A 17,284-nucleotide genomic window follows, 5' to 3' on the forward strand; every position below is an offset into this window, starting at 1 on the left:
GACGCAGGGCCGACTGGGAGTCGGTACATATTCGCACCTCCCGCGGAGCAGGGCTCTCAGCGCCCTCAGGAGGGACGCGAGGGCAGAGTCGAGCGCCGTTAGCTCCGCGCGGTAGCTGGAGGTCCAGCGGCCTGCAGGGGTCCGGATCCTCTCCAGCTCCGTCGCACCACGGAAGACAACGGCTCCCGCTCCGCCATTTCGACACCGTCTGTGGCCGATCCGTCTGTGTGTACAATGTAGTCGGCTGGCGGGAGTCCCGCCAGGGTCTCTTGTGCCGCCTCCAGCCGCTTGTCCGGTGGGTCCGTTCTCTTTGTCGGTCTCACGACAGCACTTCTGATGGTGACGCCTCCCGCGGCACTCCCCCACGGCGGCGTCCGTGGGACCACCAGCACCGGCTCCCGCGGGAGATCTCCCAGACCAGCGTCCGAGGACGCACTGAGTCCCGTGTCGGCCCAGCCTCGGTCTCGGTGGAGCCGCTGTCTGGGTCTCGCCGCTGTCAGCACCGGCTGCAGGGGGTCCTCCGGGAGGTCCCTCAGGTGCCGCTGGGTCGCCGCGGCCGTCAGCTGCCTCCGCCGTATCGCGAACGGCATCACGTCCGCCTCGCGCTCCAGCGCTGGCGCCGGGGTGGACCTGAGGCAGCCGGTGATGATCCGGCATGCCTGGCGCTGGGCGACCTCCAACTGCTCCAGAGTAGTGGAGGCCACTCCTGGCATCCAGCCCGCTGCAGCGTAGTCCGCGCACGCCCTGATGTATGCCAGGTAGAGCGACCTCAGGTCCGTGGTGCTCGCGCCCCAGGCTTTACCTCCAACTGCTCTCAGGGCGTTGCACCTCCTGACCATCCTGGCCTTGAGGCTGGCCACATGCTGTCTGAAGGATAGTGTGCGGCGCTCTCGCTCTCGCTCTCTCGCTCTCTCGCTCTCGCTCTCGCTCTCGCTCTCGCTCTCTCTCTCGCTCTCGCTCTCGCTCTCTCTCTCTCGCTCTCTCTCTCTCTCTCTCTCTCTCTCTCTCTCTCTCTCTCTCTCTCTCTCTCTCTCTCTCTCTCTCTCTCTCTCTCTCTCTCTCTCTCTCTCTCTCTCTCTCTCTCTCTCTCTCTCCCTCCCTCCCTCCTCTACACATCTGTCTTGCTCTCTGTTTCCTTCCTTTTCTCTCCCTTTCTCTCCCTCACTGTCCTTTTTTTCTCAATCCTTTTCATGTCACACCGGTACGTATCACTAGCTGGCTCCTGGTAGCGTGCTTTATGTGCTGCAGTGGACAATAGCTGTTGAGTTCAGATACGTTATTAGCAATGGAAGTACGGGCTTGCGCGCTGTGAAAGTCTCGGTTGTGAGCCAGTAACTCACCTCGGAGCACAATTGGATGAGTTTGTATTGGTGACGTTTTTGCAGTGTATTTAGGTCCACCTTTCATGTGAAACATGTTTTCGATAACAGTAAAAAGTACCCAAACCGTCTTGACTTCTTGATAACATCGTAGATCCGCGTATTTTCTAGTCTCTGTAAACACACTTGATCGCAGTGTGTGCTTATCTGCGCCGGTGGTCGTGTTTTGTGCTCCATCACACGGCCAGCAATCTGTTCTGTTTGTGTTCACGCCCTCGATATCAGGTCATCTCCTCTCCGGGTAGATTGGTACCAAATAAATGGGCCCAACCGATAAATAGCACATTTCCTACACGTACCTTACGTGGTTGATGTGTGTTTTGTGTAACATTCCGGATTTCTTGGTTTTAGTGTTCTTTGGCGCAGTTTTCTAACGCTTACAATACAAAACAGGAGAAAGTTATGATAAAGACATTCGGACCTTTATTTGGTTGCGGGCAAGGCTAATGTAAACCAGGTAGAACGCTCCCGACGAAAAACTGGGGACAACAATGAATTTAGTAACCGCGACTCTGGGGACCAAAGAAACTCAGGTTGCCATGGTAACGGGGCAAATTTGGCATGAGTACGCATCTAACAACTCATTTTTCAACGAATTGTTTTAGAAAAAAGCAAAAAGACTTGTCGGACCACTACTAGAATGAATTGCAGTTTTCATAACCGACCAGAGTTTTTATCAGACTGGCCTAAATAATATCAAAATCAAGTCCTAAACATAGCGGCCCGTGGTGCTATAGGTTACCTCTAACGCTCTGGCCCCCAAAATCGTCCCTGGCTTATCAGCCAATGAGCGTCGAGCATTGTCGTACGCTGATTGGTGGGATTACTGCAGTTGTTGTTTAGAATGCTTACGATGCTGACAGCGCTAGCGAAGGTGTCTCCACTTTTCGTAACGTTTAAAGCCCGGAGCGCACCCCCCTGGTTGCGGGCCATCCAACTGCTCGTCCTTGCCCTACACAAGCAATAAAACTGCCGTCAGCCATACCGCGACTCAACGCGTCAACCAACGCGCCGCTAACACCCACCGCCTTAGTGTTCTGTACTTCTACTTCCGTGACCGCCTGTGTGCCGTGACCGCCCGTCTCTCCGTCCCTGGCCGCCCGTGCCCTCGCTGCTCTGTCTCCTCTGTGATCTGACCACCCGTCTCTCCCTCCTCACCCGTCTGTGCCCTCGCTGCTCTGCAGCTGTGGTCGCCGCTGTGACCTGACCACCCGTCTCTCCCTCCTCAGCATGGACCTGCAGGAGGTGAACGCCTTCTACCGGCGCACGCTGGACGAGGCCGAAGACCAGGAGAAGCTGGACGACAGGCTGAAGCCGGTGCCGGCAGAGGTGTTCGGCTCGGTGGTCCGCTCCTCCGCGGAGCAACTGGAGGCCTACCGGTGCACAGGTACGGATAACACAGTACCGATATCAGCTGGAGGCCTACCGGCGCACAGGTACGGATAACACAGTACCGATATCAACTGGAGGCCTACCGGCGCACAGGTACGGATAGCACGCTATTATGCTAAAAGCAGCTCCGTTTTCTGTCATTGCGGTGCCATTTTCTGTCCACACTACCGGCTGTGTTTCACTACGATGGCAAGGAATAGTTTTACCGTTTTGTGTTTTGCATTGGGTGAAGATTCTACCGGGCTTCTCACAAAAGTCGGACCAATTTCTTTTGCGGATAGTGGACTGGAAGCAATATCTAAACGAAACAAATGCACATGAAAAGAAAGCAAATTTTTAGGAGATTTATATGAAACCATATTTGTTGAGTTTAAAAAAATGAGACAGTGATCTAAGACGCAAAAGTAAACTCAAATTCTACTTCCAAAATAAGTCGGTTGTTTCAACACAATGGAACTTCCGCAACCTTTTTTTTTTGCAAAGTGAGCACCATCTTGAAATGTTATTTTCCACATTGTTGAAAGTTTCTGGCTCGAGGAAATGTTAACTGCGGGTTCAAAGAACATAACGGCGGCCGCCAATCCAATCAAAGAAGCCCGGCGAACGTCGCTCGCGTGAGAGATGCGCTACCCAGGCTGTCAACGGTCAGCGATACCGGATGACCCTGACAAATTTTGGAGTGTCCTGCAGACCACAATCGGTAGCGATCCTGAAGCATTCAAGTGCCAATAGTTCCAGCTAGACGGTTCCACAGCCAATACCGCCTGCCGCCAAAGAAAACCGGGAGTGGCTGCAGGAGCGCTCCGGGCAGCGCGTGATCTCGAGGTTCGAGACACACCCGTGACCAACGAGGAGCATTGTGGCCTAAGCACTCGGGACATCATGCGAGTTGTTATCCTGCCTGAACCGCCTTGGAGGTTATCTGTCCCCTCTGTGGACCTAACCCTATCAGGCACACGGAAAGACCAAATTCTGCCTCTGGCCTTCAAGGCTAAGGCATTGGAACATATTGAATCATATTCAGGCCATGCCGTGGCATACACCGATGGGTCCAAGTCGGACCTCGGTGCTGGCTGTGCCTTCGTCTGCGGCGACGCTGTGCGATGTTTTACTTTATCTAAACATGCATCCGTTTTTACCTGCGAATTGGTCGCCGTCCTCAAACTTCTATGTTTTATCCAGATTCATCCCGCTCGGTCATATCTTGTCCTCTCCGACTCATTGAGCGGACTCCAGTCCTTGACACAATTCTATCCACTTGACCCCCTCGTACAGGAGATTCTTCTCCGTTTGACGGCTCTCGACCGAGAGGGTACCTCAGTGACTTTTTGCTGGATTCCCAGCCATGTTGGTATAGCTGGCAATGAGCGGGCGGACCGTGCTGCGAACCATGCGGCGCGGCAGCCCTGCTCCCGCCGGTTCCCTCTACCGGCCAGGGACTTTTTCCCTACGGTGAGCTCATTCTTCCGCGGAAAGTGGCAGGAGGCTTGGAGCAAATGTCAGACAAACAAGCTGCTACGCATCAAACCGGGTTTGGCAACCTGGCTGTCTGCGTCACGCAAGTCGCGTCGAGAGGAGGTCATCCTCTGTCGGCTTCGCACAGGACACACTTTCGGCACCCATGGACACCTTATTGGCGTCGGCCCAAGACCTGTTTGTGCGAGATGTGGCGACAGACTTTCCGTCCGACACGTTTTTCTGGAGTGTCCAAGACTGGAAGCTGAGCGGCTGAAGTTTCTGGGCCTGCGCGGAGCCCAACTTTCTTTGAGAGCAGTCTTAGGTGACGAGTCCTCTTTGCTTGACTCTTCTCGCCTCTTTTCGTTTATTGCGGCCTCCGGCCTTCAGGTGATTTTTAACGCCCGACACTGAGGAAGTCAAATAAGAAATGGGCGCGATATAGCCTCGCAGCTGGTGCGCCCTGTCACTCCAAATCATCATCATCATCATCACCAACGAGCTCCCTGGACTTGACCCCACCGGACTTTTTCCTGTAGGACCACCTCAAGTCCCAGGTGTACCGAAACCACCAAAGAAATCCCAAAGACCAATACGGTCGGCGGTACGCAGCCTGCCATCTTCCCTGTGCCATGCTGCAACAGAAGCCGTGCTGCACGGGGCTCAACTGTGCATCGAGCGAAACGGGTGTCATCTCGAACAGGTCCGGCGCGGCTCAGAAAGGCGATCGCTGACGGTCAAAATCCCCTGAAACAAAATATTTTTAACTAGGCTTTCAAGTGATACCTGATTTATTTTTGTAACACTGATACACCCTAAAATATATTGATTATAAATTCGTCCGACTTTTGTGAGAAGCCCGGTACATAGGTGCATTGTTCATGCTCGCTCTGCACTGCTACGCCGTTTTCGTTTCAAGTACTGTTTGAAGTTGCTCGTTTGGAGTGTCCCATTGAGGCTGAGTTCAGTTCAAACGCAGAGTGGATGGGATCAGATTGGGGGCCACGCCGGGCCTCACTGCTGACACAACTCAATGTATGGCGTTCAGCCCTGGCCACTGGTCACGGGCCGTGATCAGGGCACCTGCGTCGTTGCGAAGATACCCATGTATGTAGTTGGTGTCGAGTGTTTGACCAACCGCCGGCGTCCTGTTGTGAAGTGTCTGGCGGCGCAGAAGCGGGTCACGTTATCGATTTAGCGCGGCTGACCGGCGCGCGGGCCGTTCTTGGTAATGTGTGATCGGTCCGGGACGGCTCACTCAGTCAGGCGACCCTTCAGGTGGCCAGTTCCCGCGCTGACAGATGGCCGCCGGCCAGCTGACCGCTTCCAGTAGACTGGCTGGCTATTGATGCCGGTGGTAATTGAGCTCGGGCGGCCGGGTGCAGCACATTGGGCAGTAAACGGGTAAAGGTCGCCTCACACCGGAGAGTGAACGGGTAAAGGTCGCCTCACACCGGACAGTGGATGGGTAAAGGTCGGTTCACACCCGATGGTGAACCGGGAAAGGTCGCCTCACACCGGGTAGTAGACGGGTAAAAGTCGGCTCACACCGTACCGCTGCATGATGAAATCAAAAGCTGCGGAATGTCTGTGCTGAAACGTGACGTGGTGGGCCGGGGCAAAATGGACTCAGAGTATAGCACGCAGGGGAAGTGAAAGAATAAAGCACCTATACGTACAAATGGATTTCAACCCTACTCCGTGATGGGGACGCAATAAGTGGCGAATAGGTACCTATCACACAAGGTGTGTTTTTCATTTTAAGACCAGCTTCATTGGTCAGAGTTGACAGACTACCGGTGTCGCCTCATCTAGCATCATGTCTACCACTGGAGTTCCTTCGTCCGAGCCGTACGCTGCGAACGCTCACTGTTTGATCAGTGTATGCCGATGAACTATGTAGTTGCGTGAGCGTACTCCAATCACCAGAGGCCATCTGACGGGCATGCATGGCGTATCATTTACTTAACCCGGCAGGCGGTGGGCCTCCCGGCCACCTTCCGCGCGGTGGGGGGGGGACATTTTTTTGCCCCCCCCCCCCCCCCGTATCTCCGAAACTACTGGACGGTCCGGAAAATTCAAACGGTGTTCGATAGCCCTGTCAAATTTGTCGGGGGAAACCAAATTTCATTGACCTCGGGGTCACCGATGACGTCACAGGTCAGGTCAAAGATAAAATGTTTCACTGTTCACGGGGCTTCAAGGGAAAGCGCTATAACACCGAGTAAAACGCATTTTGTCGAAAATCAGCGATTAGGCGTCAGTTGTCTAGTACATATGTTGCTATTAGAGGTCACTGGTCATACCAGGTCAGGTCACAGGTCAGGTCACCAAAGGTCACCAAGGGTCACCACATGAACCCAACTTTAATAAGGTTGTGTGATGCATGTTTTATGGCCAGTTTTTCATTTCCAACTCAATGGTGTTGGTTATAAGACCATCATGTACGGTTTAGGTCACTTTCTGGTGGAGGTCAGGTCAAGGTCAGGTCAAAAAAGGTCAAATTTCAAAGTTGATATTTTTGCATAAAATGGGTATTGATTCGATGCAGCTCGTCACGGGGAGTCTAATGGTGGTCTTTGTTTTGCGCTACGAGGTCTAGAATTGCTAAAAATTGAGTTTGAAAATTTGACATCATCAATTTTGAACAGTTTTTTTCGCTATAACTTGGCCAAAAAATGAGGTATCGATCTCAAATTTGGTATGGAGATAGACAGCGGTAGGGACTATCACATATATTCCGTTTTTTTCGAACTTCAAAAAACTTTTTGGATTTTTCGGCTATTATATTCAAAAAATCTATTTTTTTTATTTTGGGGGTCAAAATAAAAAAAAATCGAAAAAACCGAAATAGCAGTTTTGTAGCCCTCTTGATTCCACACCTTTTATGTCTGAAACATTTTTCTGTATCTCTAAAGCTGTAGGCCTGACAGCTCTTCCCGCGAAACCTTTTTTGGGTCGAAAATGGCAGAAATGACGTCACTCTGACGTCATTAGCGGCCAACCTATCATAGCCTTTGGAAAAAAAATTTGGTCACCATGTGCGCTAGCTACTCCCGGGAGGGTACTGAGAGTTTGGTGACGATCGGCGCAGCGGTTCTCGAGATATATCGAAAAAACTAAAGGGGGGGGCAAAAAATGCCCCCCCCCCCGCCTGGAGGGTTACATATATTTTACGATTTCTTTTAGTCTTGTATACTGCAGATATCGTGTTTTTATTACAGAGCATAACACATGAAAAGTTTGGTCCCGGGGTGTAACTTTTCGCTTGCTTCCTACTTTTCTAAACTATGCTGCTTGGCTGAAGAGTCTGAGATAATCCGAGGTACACTTGTTCGGTACGTCACCCACCAATCGCCGCGTGTTAGAGGGTCGCCGGTAAACTGAACAGGCCGTGACGACAGCCGGACCGTCACGCGCCGTGACACAGGTGGTGGCGTGACGCGTCTCACGTATCGATCGTGTTACGACCGGGCCCGCCTGCGCCACGCTCGGAACTGCCGGGGCTGCTGCTGGGCCAGCAACAGACGCGGCATGCCCCGCGCGGCGCCGGAGACATTGGATTACTGCGACACGCTGTAAAGCGGTGATCCGTACGGCGTTATTTATATATTGTCGCCATGCCGTCGGTTTTCATGTGAGACGATATTGCTGTTGTTGATAGGCGAAGTACTTATTATTGTTGTAGTAAATGTTACGTTTGAAAGCGCCCAGGTTTGTAAGGTTGCTTGATATCTTGAAACAAATTTAGCTCGAAGTTTTCGATGGACGATATAACAAAGCCAGATTTTTTGGCGGATAATGTGCAATCATGTTTCTCTGGCAACACCACCGCACAATATTTGTCGCCGCGCATTATCATGAAACGGCACCTTTAACAGTACGAATATGAATTAATAAATGTTGTTTGATAATTATTTAATTTAGACATAAATATTTCTGCAATTGAAACTGCTCATATATCCTGTGAATTGGGTAAGATTCCTCGGTAATCAGTAACATGTCATTTGTCCATCAATATCTGGTCAGATGCTACCAAGCTACGATTTTCGTACCTGCACCATATCCATCACTTGACTTGTCGAATAGGTGCTCCCTCTGCAAAAATCAATCAATAAAGGAGTGATGAAATACATATGTAAATAAAGATATGATATAAAGTGAAAAAGGAAGTAAATGAGTTGATGAATAAATAGGTGAGTTAACCAGCGCCCTGCTGGGGGGGGGGGGGGGGGGTGTTTGAACACCCCCCCCCCCCCATGTAGTTTTTCGCGAAAGTACACCTTATACATCAATTCTACACATGTTGTGAAAATTTCAGACCAAGGTCATTTAAGGTCAGGTCACCAGGTCACTTGAAGTGACCTCTCCTCATAAAAAGTTTCAATGTCTGTCATAGCTACACCGAGTGACCGATCGCTTTGAAACTTTCAGCAATTGCTAAGAGCAAAAGCATGTACAAAATGTATATCTCAGAATTTTGATATCGATGACCTAAGGTCAGGTCAATTTTGCGACCTCCCCATTATAAGTCAATGGGAGAAAATTGAAATGCGCCTCTTTTGGACGAAAGACATTATAAACACTCCCAAACACTGAAATACAAGTGGTTTAGACACACTGAACATGAAAATGGTGTCCGTGACCCCTGTTTATGCCCTGAGGTCATCTTAGGTCACGAATGGTATCTAACAGTTTTTCGCAAATAACAGAGGCATGCTAGAGCGATGAAAACGCCTTAGATGTGTTCAGCTCGACGATACGGATCGACTGATATGCAACATGACCCTTTCCGGTCAGGTCATGACCTTGACCTGAGGTCAAATTTTCAAGTTGACCTTTAAAGGTCAAGTTATAGTTCATTCGATGCGTCTTGACGAGAGGAACACGATGCTGGTAAAAGTAAGCTCGTACTTAAGCTCGTACTTAAGCTAAAAAGTAAGCTCGGCTTGGGTCAAAAATTATTGCAGAAAAACTTTCCGAAAAAATCTGTTATTTTTGCAGTTTTTGTTCCCTGCAGGCAAAACCGTTGACGTTAGGTCAAATCTGAGAAAATTATTCAGAAATGGCGTTAATAGGGCTATCGAATGCGCTTTTCCGCGGCGCTGTAGCTCTATTGGTTCCCGAGTTATGCGTTGGCTTCTTGGAAATTGTCGACATTCGACCTGGAAATCGGCGAAATTTTGCCTTCAATGACCTCTGGTGACTTGACCTTTGACCTGACCAAAAAATTGACCGAAGTGATTTCCTCATTATTTTTGACGCTCTTTCGAACGCCGCCTTCCGCGTATCGCTACGTGGCCCAGGAGCCGAGTTAGAAGGGGCGTGGAAATCCAGGACCCCAGCCGGGCGCGGGTTAATATGATGGATATTATACATCCAATTGTACGCGCCACTGCACACAGCCGCTATTTGAGTTCGGAAGTGGCCAAAATGCGATAACTCGTTAACCAGTTGACATTTTGCCAAGCAATTTTTATTGTATGTGAAGTCAACCGTAAGGTCACTAATGGGAACGTATGAGCATCCATACTGATACATCATTGCCGTAAAAAAAATTGCTTGTAATCCGCGGATGACGGGTATATCCCATAACGTGGGTGACTCGGGAGGGGTTTCTGCATAGCTTCCCTGCTGTCTTCGAAACTACTCGTTCAATACTAAAAGTTCAAACGGTTTCTGATAGGAATAGCTGACAAACCAAACCTAACTTTGCCACAAAAGGTCATGGAAAGGTCATGGGTCACAAAAGGTCATGGAAAAGGTCATGGAAGGAAATGTATACATTTTTAAGGTCATGCGACACATCTTTAATGGTCCATTTCGGCAAAAGCATCTAAAAATGATGTCATCTGGGTCGTCCGATTCGAAACTATTTCCGAAGGTCAGGTCACGGCGAGGTCAGAAAGCCCAAATTTTGAAGTTGAACATTCTCAACAAAAAAAGATGTGCATCGGATGCAATTTGAGCTCTGGAACACGATGATGCTATTCGTTTTGGTTTTCGATGTCAAGAACGTACTGAAATTGCCTTTGCAATATCGAAAATTGTGATTAACCGACTACGGTAAAATGCAAAAGCCGATAACATTGCCATTTCTGAAGATATCTGACTGAAACTTTCCAAAAGCAATGCAAATGTTACATACAAAAGCCAATAAGGTTCATTCTGGTCGATGGCTGCTCCCCAAAAATCCGAATGTTATCAACCATATCGGACATTTTTACGATGTTCTGTTGGCTGGATGTCTTTTTGCTTTATTGAATTTGATCAGACTACATTCAGTTAAGACGACGTACATTTATTGTTCAACAGAAAGTATACTCACAAGTCTACCGGCAATCGACAACCAACAAATGCAATCGACACGAGCGTCGAGCACCCCTCAGCACATGAAGCAACTGCCGGGAGCTATTAGACTTGGACGGACCGCGCTCCTCTCTCGCAGCTGATTGGTCAGCTGCCGAACCGTACGGACGTCAGCTGCGCGGCCGCCGCCCGGCCGACCTGATCGGGGTCGGCCGGGCGGCGACCTAGCGTCACTAAAACTGCAATAACTTTTGCCGGCAGTGTGATGCCGACCTAATTTTTTCAGCAAATGAATAACAATTGTACGGTATATGTTATGGACGTTGTCTCGATGTGAAGCACGCTGTGCGTTTTTTGGTAGGCCTATGTAAATATTGAAATCCTCAAGCCCTTCTGCTTTGTGCAAGTGTGCAACAATTAGCTTACAATAACTGAGTGGGAAGTTTTTTAGATGCACTATTGTTACCAATGGATTCCGCACATTATCCCCTTTCAGCTGATATCTTACTTACGCATGTTCAAGCAAAGAATATGACAGGAGACTCGTCAACATTTACATGAAAATCGCAGCACAAGTTCGGTCTCACGGAGCAAAACAAAAGGGTGTACTTTGGGAGCCCACCAATCTGTGCCAGAATGAGTAATATTTTTTTCTGGCTGATATTTTATACAGTCTGATCAATTTACGACCAGAAAATGTGAGAAAATCGCGCTTTAAAATTTGTCGAAAATTAGGGTATTGGCCACTTCTGAACCCAGATAGCGGCTGTGTGCACTGTTCGGGCAACTGAATTAACATCGCTCGGGCACCTCGGGAAGCCGCTCTCACGCATCTTCCCCTTCCCCTTCGGGAAGCTCAAGAGACAATTATTCTCGCTGTCCCCCAGGACAACTCTTGAGATTGTCATTCGACAATTTTCCTTCACTGCCTCCCAGCACAAAGCTCTGGGACTCATGACATTATTTCTCGCCGTATACCGGTTTTTAGACTGTTCTCCGACGCCATTCTTCCGTCTGGCAGGTCTGGGACCGTTGCACGACCCCTCTCTCCCTCCTCTAGCTTACGGTTTATAAGAACGTCCCCTGACACCCCCCACCGCTGACCATTGAAGACCTTGACTTATCCCCCCCTTTCTCTCCGAAAGGTCTGGAGGCCGTCCCCTGACTGACCCCCCCCCCCCCCTCTGACATGTCTGGGGGCGGTCTCCTGACTGACCCCCTCCCCCTCCCTCTGACAGGTCTGGAGGCCGTCCACTGACTGACCCCCCCCCCCCCCTGCGACAGGTCTGGAGGCCGTCCCCTGACTGACCCCCCCCCCCCCTCCCTCCGACAGGTCTGGAGGCTGTTCCCTGACTGACCCCCCCCCCCCTCCGACAGGTCTGGAGGCCGTCCCCAGTCTGACCCCCCTCCCTCTGGCAGGTCTGGAGGCCGTCCCCTGACTGACCCCCCCTCCCTCCGACAGGTCTGGAGGCCATCCCCTTACTGACCCCCCCCCCCCTCTGACAGGTCTGGAGGCGGTCTCCTGACTGACCTCCCCCTCTGACAGGTCTGGAGGCCGTCCCCTGACTGACCCCCTCCCCCCTCCGACAGGTCTGGTGGCCGTCCCCACTCCCCAGTCTGACCCCCCCCCCGCCCCTCTGACAGGTCAGGAGGCGGTCCCTGACTGACCCCCTCCCTCCGACAGGTCTGGAGGCGGTCCCCTGTCTGATCCTTCCCCCCTCCCTCTGACAGGTCTGGAGGCCGTCCCCTGACTGATCCCCTCCCTCTGATAGGCCTAGAGGCCGTCCCCTGACCTCTCCCATCCCTCCGACAGGTCTGGAGGCGGTCTCGCGCGGCGAGGTGGGCGTGCTGCTGCTGGCCGGCGGTCAGGGCACCCGACTGGGCGTCAGCTACCCCAAGGGCATGTACAACGTGGGCCTGCCGTCGTCCAAGACACTGTACCAGCTGCAGTCGGAGGGGGTGCGCCGGCTGCAGCAGCTGGCCGGCGAGGTGACGGGCCGAGCCGGAGGCACCGTCACCTGGTACGTCATGACCAGCGAGAGCACCAAGGAGCCCACCGTGCGCTTCTTCGAGCAGCATGACTACTTCGGACTCCGCGCCGACGACCTGGTGTTCTTCGAGCAGGGCACGCTGCCCTGCTTCGGCTTCGACGGAAAGATCATCTTGGAGAGCCCGAGCCGGGTGGCGCGCGCGCCGGACGGTAACGGCGGCCTGTACCGGGCGCTCGAGCGCGAGAACATGCTACAGGACATGGAGCGGCGCGGCGTCAAGTACCTGCACGTGTACTGCGTGGACAACATCCTGGTCAAAATGGCCGACCCTGTCTTCATGGGCTACTGCATCTCGCGCGGCGCCGACTGCGGAGCAAAGGTGGGTGGTCGACGCGGCACTGGGCAGGGCTCACTGCAGTCCTGAGAAGCATATCAGAACTGTTGAGAATTGCTTTGTCTTAACCAGCAAATGATGAGCGCAGTGTTATTGAGACTCTTTGTTCATACTATTTACCCGGACCTTTCTAAGCCACCCCATGCTTTCCTCAGTGTTCCTCCAACAAGTTCTTATCACGATAGTCACTTCCGGTGTCACTAGGAGGGCACAGTTGGCCGTATTCCGTGTACCACGTGCACTAAGTGACCGCTGGTGACCGCTGGTGACGCTGGTGACCGCTGGTAACCGCTGGTGACGCTGGCCCAGGTGGTGGAGAAGGCCTTCCCGACGGAGGCGGTGGGCGTGGTCTGCCAGGTGGACGACCACTACCAGGTGGTGGAGTACTCGGAGATCACGCTGAAGACGGCGCAGAAGCGCAGCGCCGATGGCCGGCTCGCCTTCTCGGCCGGCTCCATCTGTAACCACTTCTTCACCCTCGACTTTCTGAAATACGTGGTCAGGTGAGTGGCAAAGGTGGGGACTGAATCAGATTATAGACGAGTTCACGACACTGTCGTTGGTGAATATTGGTCATGCTCTGAGTTATGCTATTAATGAACATTGATATCTTCATTTCATCCGAAAATCAATGTCGAACTTTTTAATTCATTTATGAGTTACGCTTAATGGAGCTTCCCCGATTTGAAACCGAATATGCATAAAATTGCATTTTAATCTTTCCCATAAGAGTGGAGTGCGCTCGTTATCGAGTGCGTGCTCGCCGCACGCGGTCGTTGACGCCCCTCTGTCCCCCTCAGTGAGCACGAGAGTGAGCTGCTGCACCACGTTGCCAAGAAGAAGATTCCGCACGTGGACAGCGATGGACAGACGCAGAAGCCCGACAAACCCAACGGCATCAAACTGGAGAAATTCGTCTTCGACGTCTTCCAGTTCTCCAAGTGAGTGATGAAATTAACTCCTGTTCCTCGAATATATGGTGATACTTATTGTAACTCATTTCATTTCTTTTTCATTTATAAATAAGCGAATCGAAAGAAACACAAGTTACGCCCACATGTAGTTGAATTCATGCCGTAAAATAACTGAACAGTACGACAGATAACAGGCGAAACGTTTCTGAAAAAAACTGTGATTACATGTTTTATAATATTTCAGCTGACATTTATCACTGACATTTATCGGTAGTTGCCAGGATGGTAAATGTTCAGTTTTATTACTTGTTTGCGATACAGCCCTGATGGACGTGGCCACCTGACATGCACGGTCTATGAACTTAGCCCCTGCCGGCACAGGCCATTTTGTGTCCGACTGCACAAGGGGCCGTATTCAGGTGGTTGGTACAACGCCCCCCCCCCTCTGCGTTTGGCCCCTGATCGAGCTAGAGCTTCGCGGAAAAAACGAGCGTGTTGCCTGTGACGAGAGCAAGCCGATGATACCTAATTTTAAGGTCCTAGGTCATCGGTTGACCTTCCAGGCCAGATCAATGACCCAAAAGTCGGGAAAATCGGGACCTGTGAGAACGTCGTAAAGTGTGGCTGCTATTGGGTTTTTCGGGGTGCTGGTCACGAATATCATGTTAGTTTTGGTCATAGATAATGTTTATGATGTCTATCTTGTCTATATGATGTCTATATGATGTCTTATCCCGACCTGGCCTAAATACATAAGCATTTAGGCCAGGTCGGGTCAGGTCAGGTCAACCAGTAGGGGTCCCGCTGGGTACTCGTAGTACGTGTCGACCGCCTCTGACAGCTTCGTAACATGTTACGAAGGTATCAAAACTACTTCGTAAATGTTGAATTGGTTGCTAAATTCGAATTTAGCTCCAAAAACTAACTTATAAACATGTAAAACTCGAAAAGTGGACCAAGGTCATCCTAGGTCAATGACCTGACCTGACCTTCAGGTGATCTTAACAACCACCCTAATGCATGAGAGCAACATCAAATCACATGTTTGAACGCCTGAAACCACGAAAAGACTACAAACGCACGGCTTAATGCGAGCCGACATACGCCGAATCGCGATTCCGGCCAAACATGATCTCGAAAAGTAGGTCATAGGTTAAAGGTCATTTGGGTCAAGGTCATGAAATTTTCAGGGTAGGTGTAAAATTGATCAACGCAAAGGTACTGAAAGTTTCGTCGCGATCGGCCGCTTTTTACGCGAGTTATTTGCGAAAAACCTTAGGCGCAACACCCCTCCCCCCCCTGTACCCGCGAGGGCTATAGAAGGTCTGGTGTGGGGCTCACCTAATGACAAAATATGTGCGGAGATGAAACAAGAGGTCTATTATTTATGTTTAACTGTGGGATCGTGTCTCACGATGTTTGCCTACCACCGCCGTTCTCCGCTGCGCTCCCACTGCAGGAATTTCGCCGTGTGGGAGGTGCTGCGCGAGGACGAGTTCTCGCCGCTGAAGAACGCCGACGGCGCCGAGAAAGACACGCCGACCACGGCGCGGCTGGCGCTCTGCTCGCTCCACCAGCGCTACGTGCTCGCCGCCGGCGGACAGTTCGTCGACGACGACGGCAGGCCCATTCCGCTCATACCCAGGTAGGCCCATACTGCTCATACCCAGGTGGGTGACACTGGCCCATCCCGCTCATACCCAGGTAGGCGACATCCCGCTCATACCCAGTTAGGCGACACGGTCACTGGCCCATCCCGTTTCATACCCAGGTAGGTCGATCCCAGTCAAACACTGGCAAAGCCATCCCTCCCGTACCCGGTTGGATAGTGGGCCCATCCCTCGACCCATGCCCAGGTGGGTAGCAGTACGGACATGTGGCTGCTCACAACATCCACGATCCCTTTTGTAGTTTCCAGGCTCCAGCCATAGCTTTCGTCTTTGTCAGCGTCCCTAGTCCCGCCCCTATAATTGTTATGTTTTCTTTTGTTTGAGACAGGCCATCCTGATTTGCGCGGACCCAACACTCGCAAATCTGGTATAATCAATTCTTATTCGCTGTTAGAAACGCAAAGTTCAAGGAAACCTGCGCTGTCGTTAGACCTTCAACGTCCGACCAACTTCAATTACTACGGACCCTCATAGATAGGAATAGATCCCTCTCTTGTTTAGCTTAACCCCAAATTTGGCGCCAGGTTTTTTTTTTTGTTTTCCTTTTTTTTTGTTAGTTGTACGAATCATGGTAGAAATCTGCTGGAAGGTACTCCGTCTGTATTATTTGAGGGCGCTCGATACGATATTTTGATGCGCTCGACCGGTGCTGCAGCGCCCACCCAAAAGCTCCAACAACACACACACTCCGTATGTATTTGTTGTATCATCCCACAGTATCATATTTTGCTGCTGATTATGTGTTCCACCTAACATGTTGTAGTAGATTAGTTGCACTAGATTTCGTATTGCTCCTAAAATGCATGGCACAGTTTTTTTTTTACTCTTAGCATGGCAACATTCGTTTTTTCTCTCGCTGCTTTTTATTTAGTTAGAAGCTTTTGTGGTGAAGCAAAGCCACCTTAGATGACGTGGTTATGCCTTTAGTGGTGTATTATTTGCTAAGTCACGCTCGCATTGCACGTGTCTGCTTGTCTGTGGAACCCCGTAGAGCGCTACTAACCTGCAATTGTCCGTTCGTAGCCCCGCCACCGGCAAACCAGAGGAGGCCAACAACAACAAGGGGTGAGTGGTCCCGGTTTAAAAACCGAGAAAAATAATGTTACATTGAGATAAAATATTGTTTTGTATTTTTAATGGCTCAAAACATGGCTCATTTTTGGAATACTTGTCATAATTATACAAAATATTTAGGATAACCGGTTGGCTGTAGTGGTGGTGCGGGTGGCGCTCTATCGCCCTCACGTCTTCGCCGGTGTTATGTTAAGAGGACCAACGCAGCTTGTAAAGGGTGCAGCGCGCTGAAACCGGTAGATTTTGATGTTATCCACGGTATCATCCTGGCATCAGTTATATTAACGTTTTCTTCTTCTTTCTTTGCTATTTATGTACACCTCTACCTCTCTGGCCAATGTATAACTTTTCGAACGCGGAAGACAATCAGCATCCACAGTGCGCCTACGACAGGAGCTGGCGTTTTACGAATAACTGCATAATGCATAGCCAGCATGGCATCCATGACAATGACAGCCTCCGGCTCAACAAGGCTGTGGCTCTGTGACACCCTGGGTCATTTTCACTTTATACACTTATGCGCATATATTTGCATGGTTCGTGAGCACCCAGGTGTGAAGTATTGCGACGCTTTACGGGCCCTAGTTTCCTCTCCGAGCTCGGTTACTCCGTCTCTGAGCTGACCCTCTCAGTCCTTTCGGGACTGGCTGCTGACCCTACCTCTGACCTCATCCTTTCCTCCCGCGGATGACCGGTGATCCTTGTC

General features: G+C 50.8%; 1 protein-coding gene across 5 annotated transcripts in view; it reads left to right on the plus strand.

The window, feature by feature from the left end:
* Positions 1-17,284, plus strand: part of LOC122368159 (UDP-N-acetylhexosamine pyrophosphorylase-like) — a 55,783-nt gene that overhangs the window by 34,628 nt on the left and 3,871 nt on the right. For 4 of the 5 annotated variants that reach the window (XM_043341829.1, XM_043341828.1, XM_043341826.1 and 1 more), the window contains 6 exons: positions 2,609-2,766; positions 12,349-12,905; positions 13,230-13,423; positions 13,721-13,861; positions 15,294-15,479; positions 16,528-16,569. In XM_043341829.1, coding sequence (XP_043197764.1) covers positions 2,609-2,766; positions 12,349-12,905; positions 13,230-13,423; positions 13,721-13,861; positions 15,294-15,479; positions 16,528-16,569 — 1,278 coding nt within the window. The remainder of the gene's footprint in view (positions 1-2,608; positions 2,767-12,348; positions 12,906-13,229; positions 13,424-13,720; positions 13,862-15,293; positions 15,480-16,527; positions 16,570-17,284) is intronic. The other variant, XM_043341830.1, reaches the window with a different exon arrangement.

This window comes from Amphibalanus amphitrite, unplaced genomic scaffold (genome assembly GCF_019059575.1).
Source record: "Amphibalanus amphitrite isolate SeventyFive unplaced genomic scaffold, NRLGWU_Aamphi_draft 000928F_arrow, whole genome shotgun sequence".
NCBI classification, from domain to species: Eukaryota; Metazoa; Arthropoda; class Thecostraca; order Balanomorpha; family Balanidae; genus Amphibalanus; species Amphibalanus amphitrite.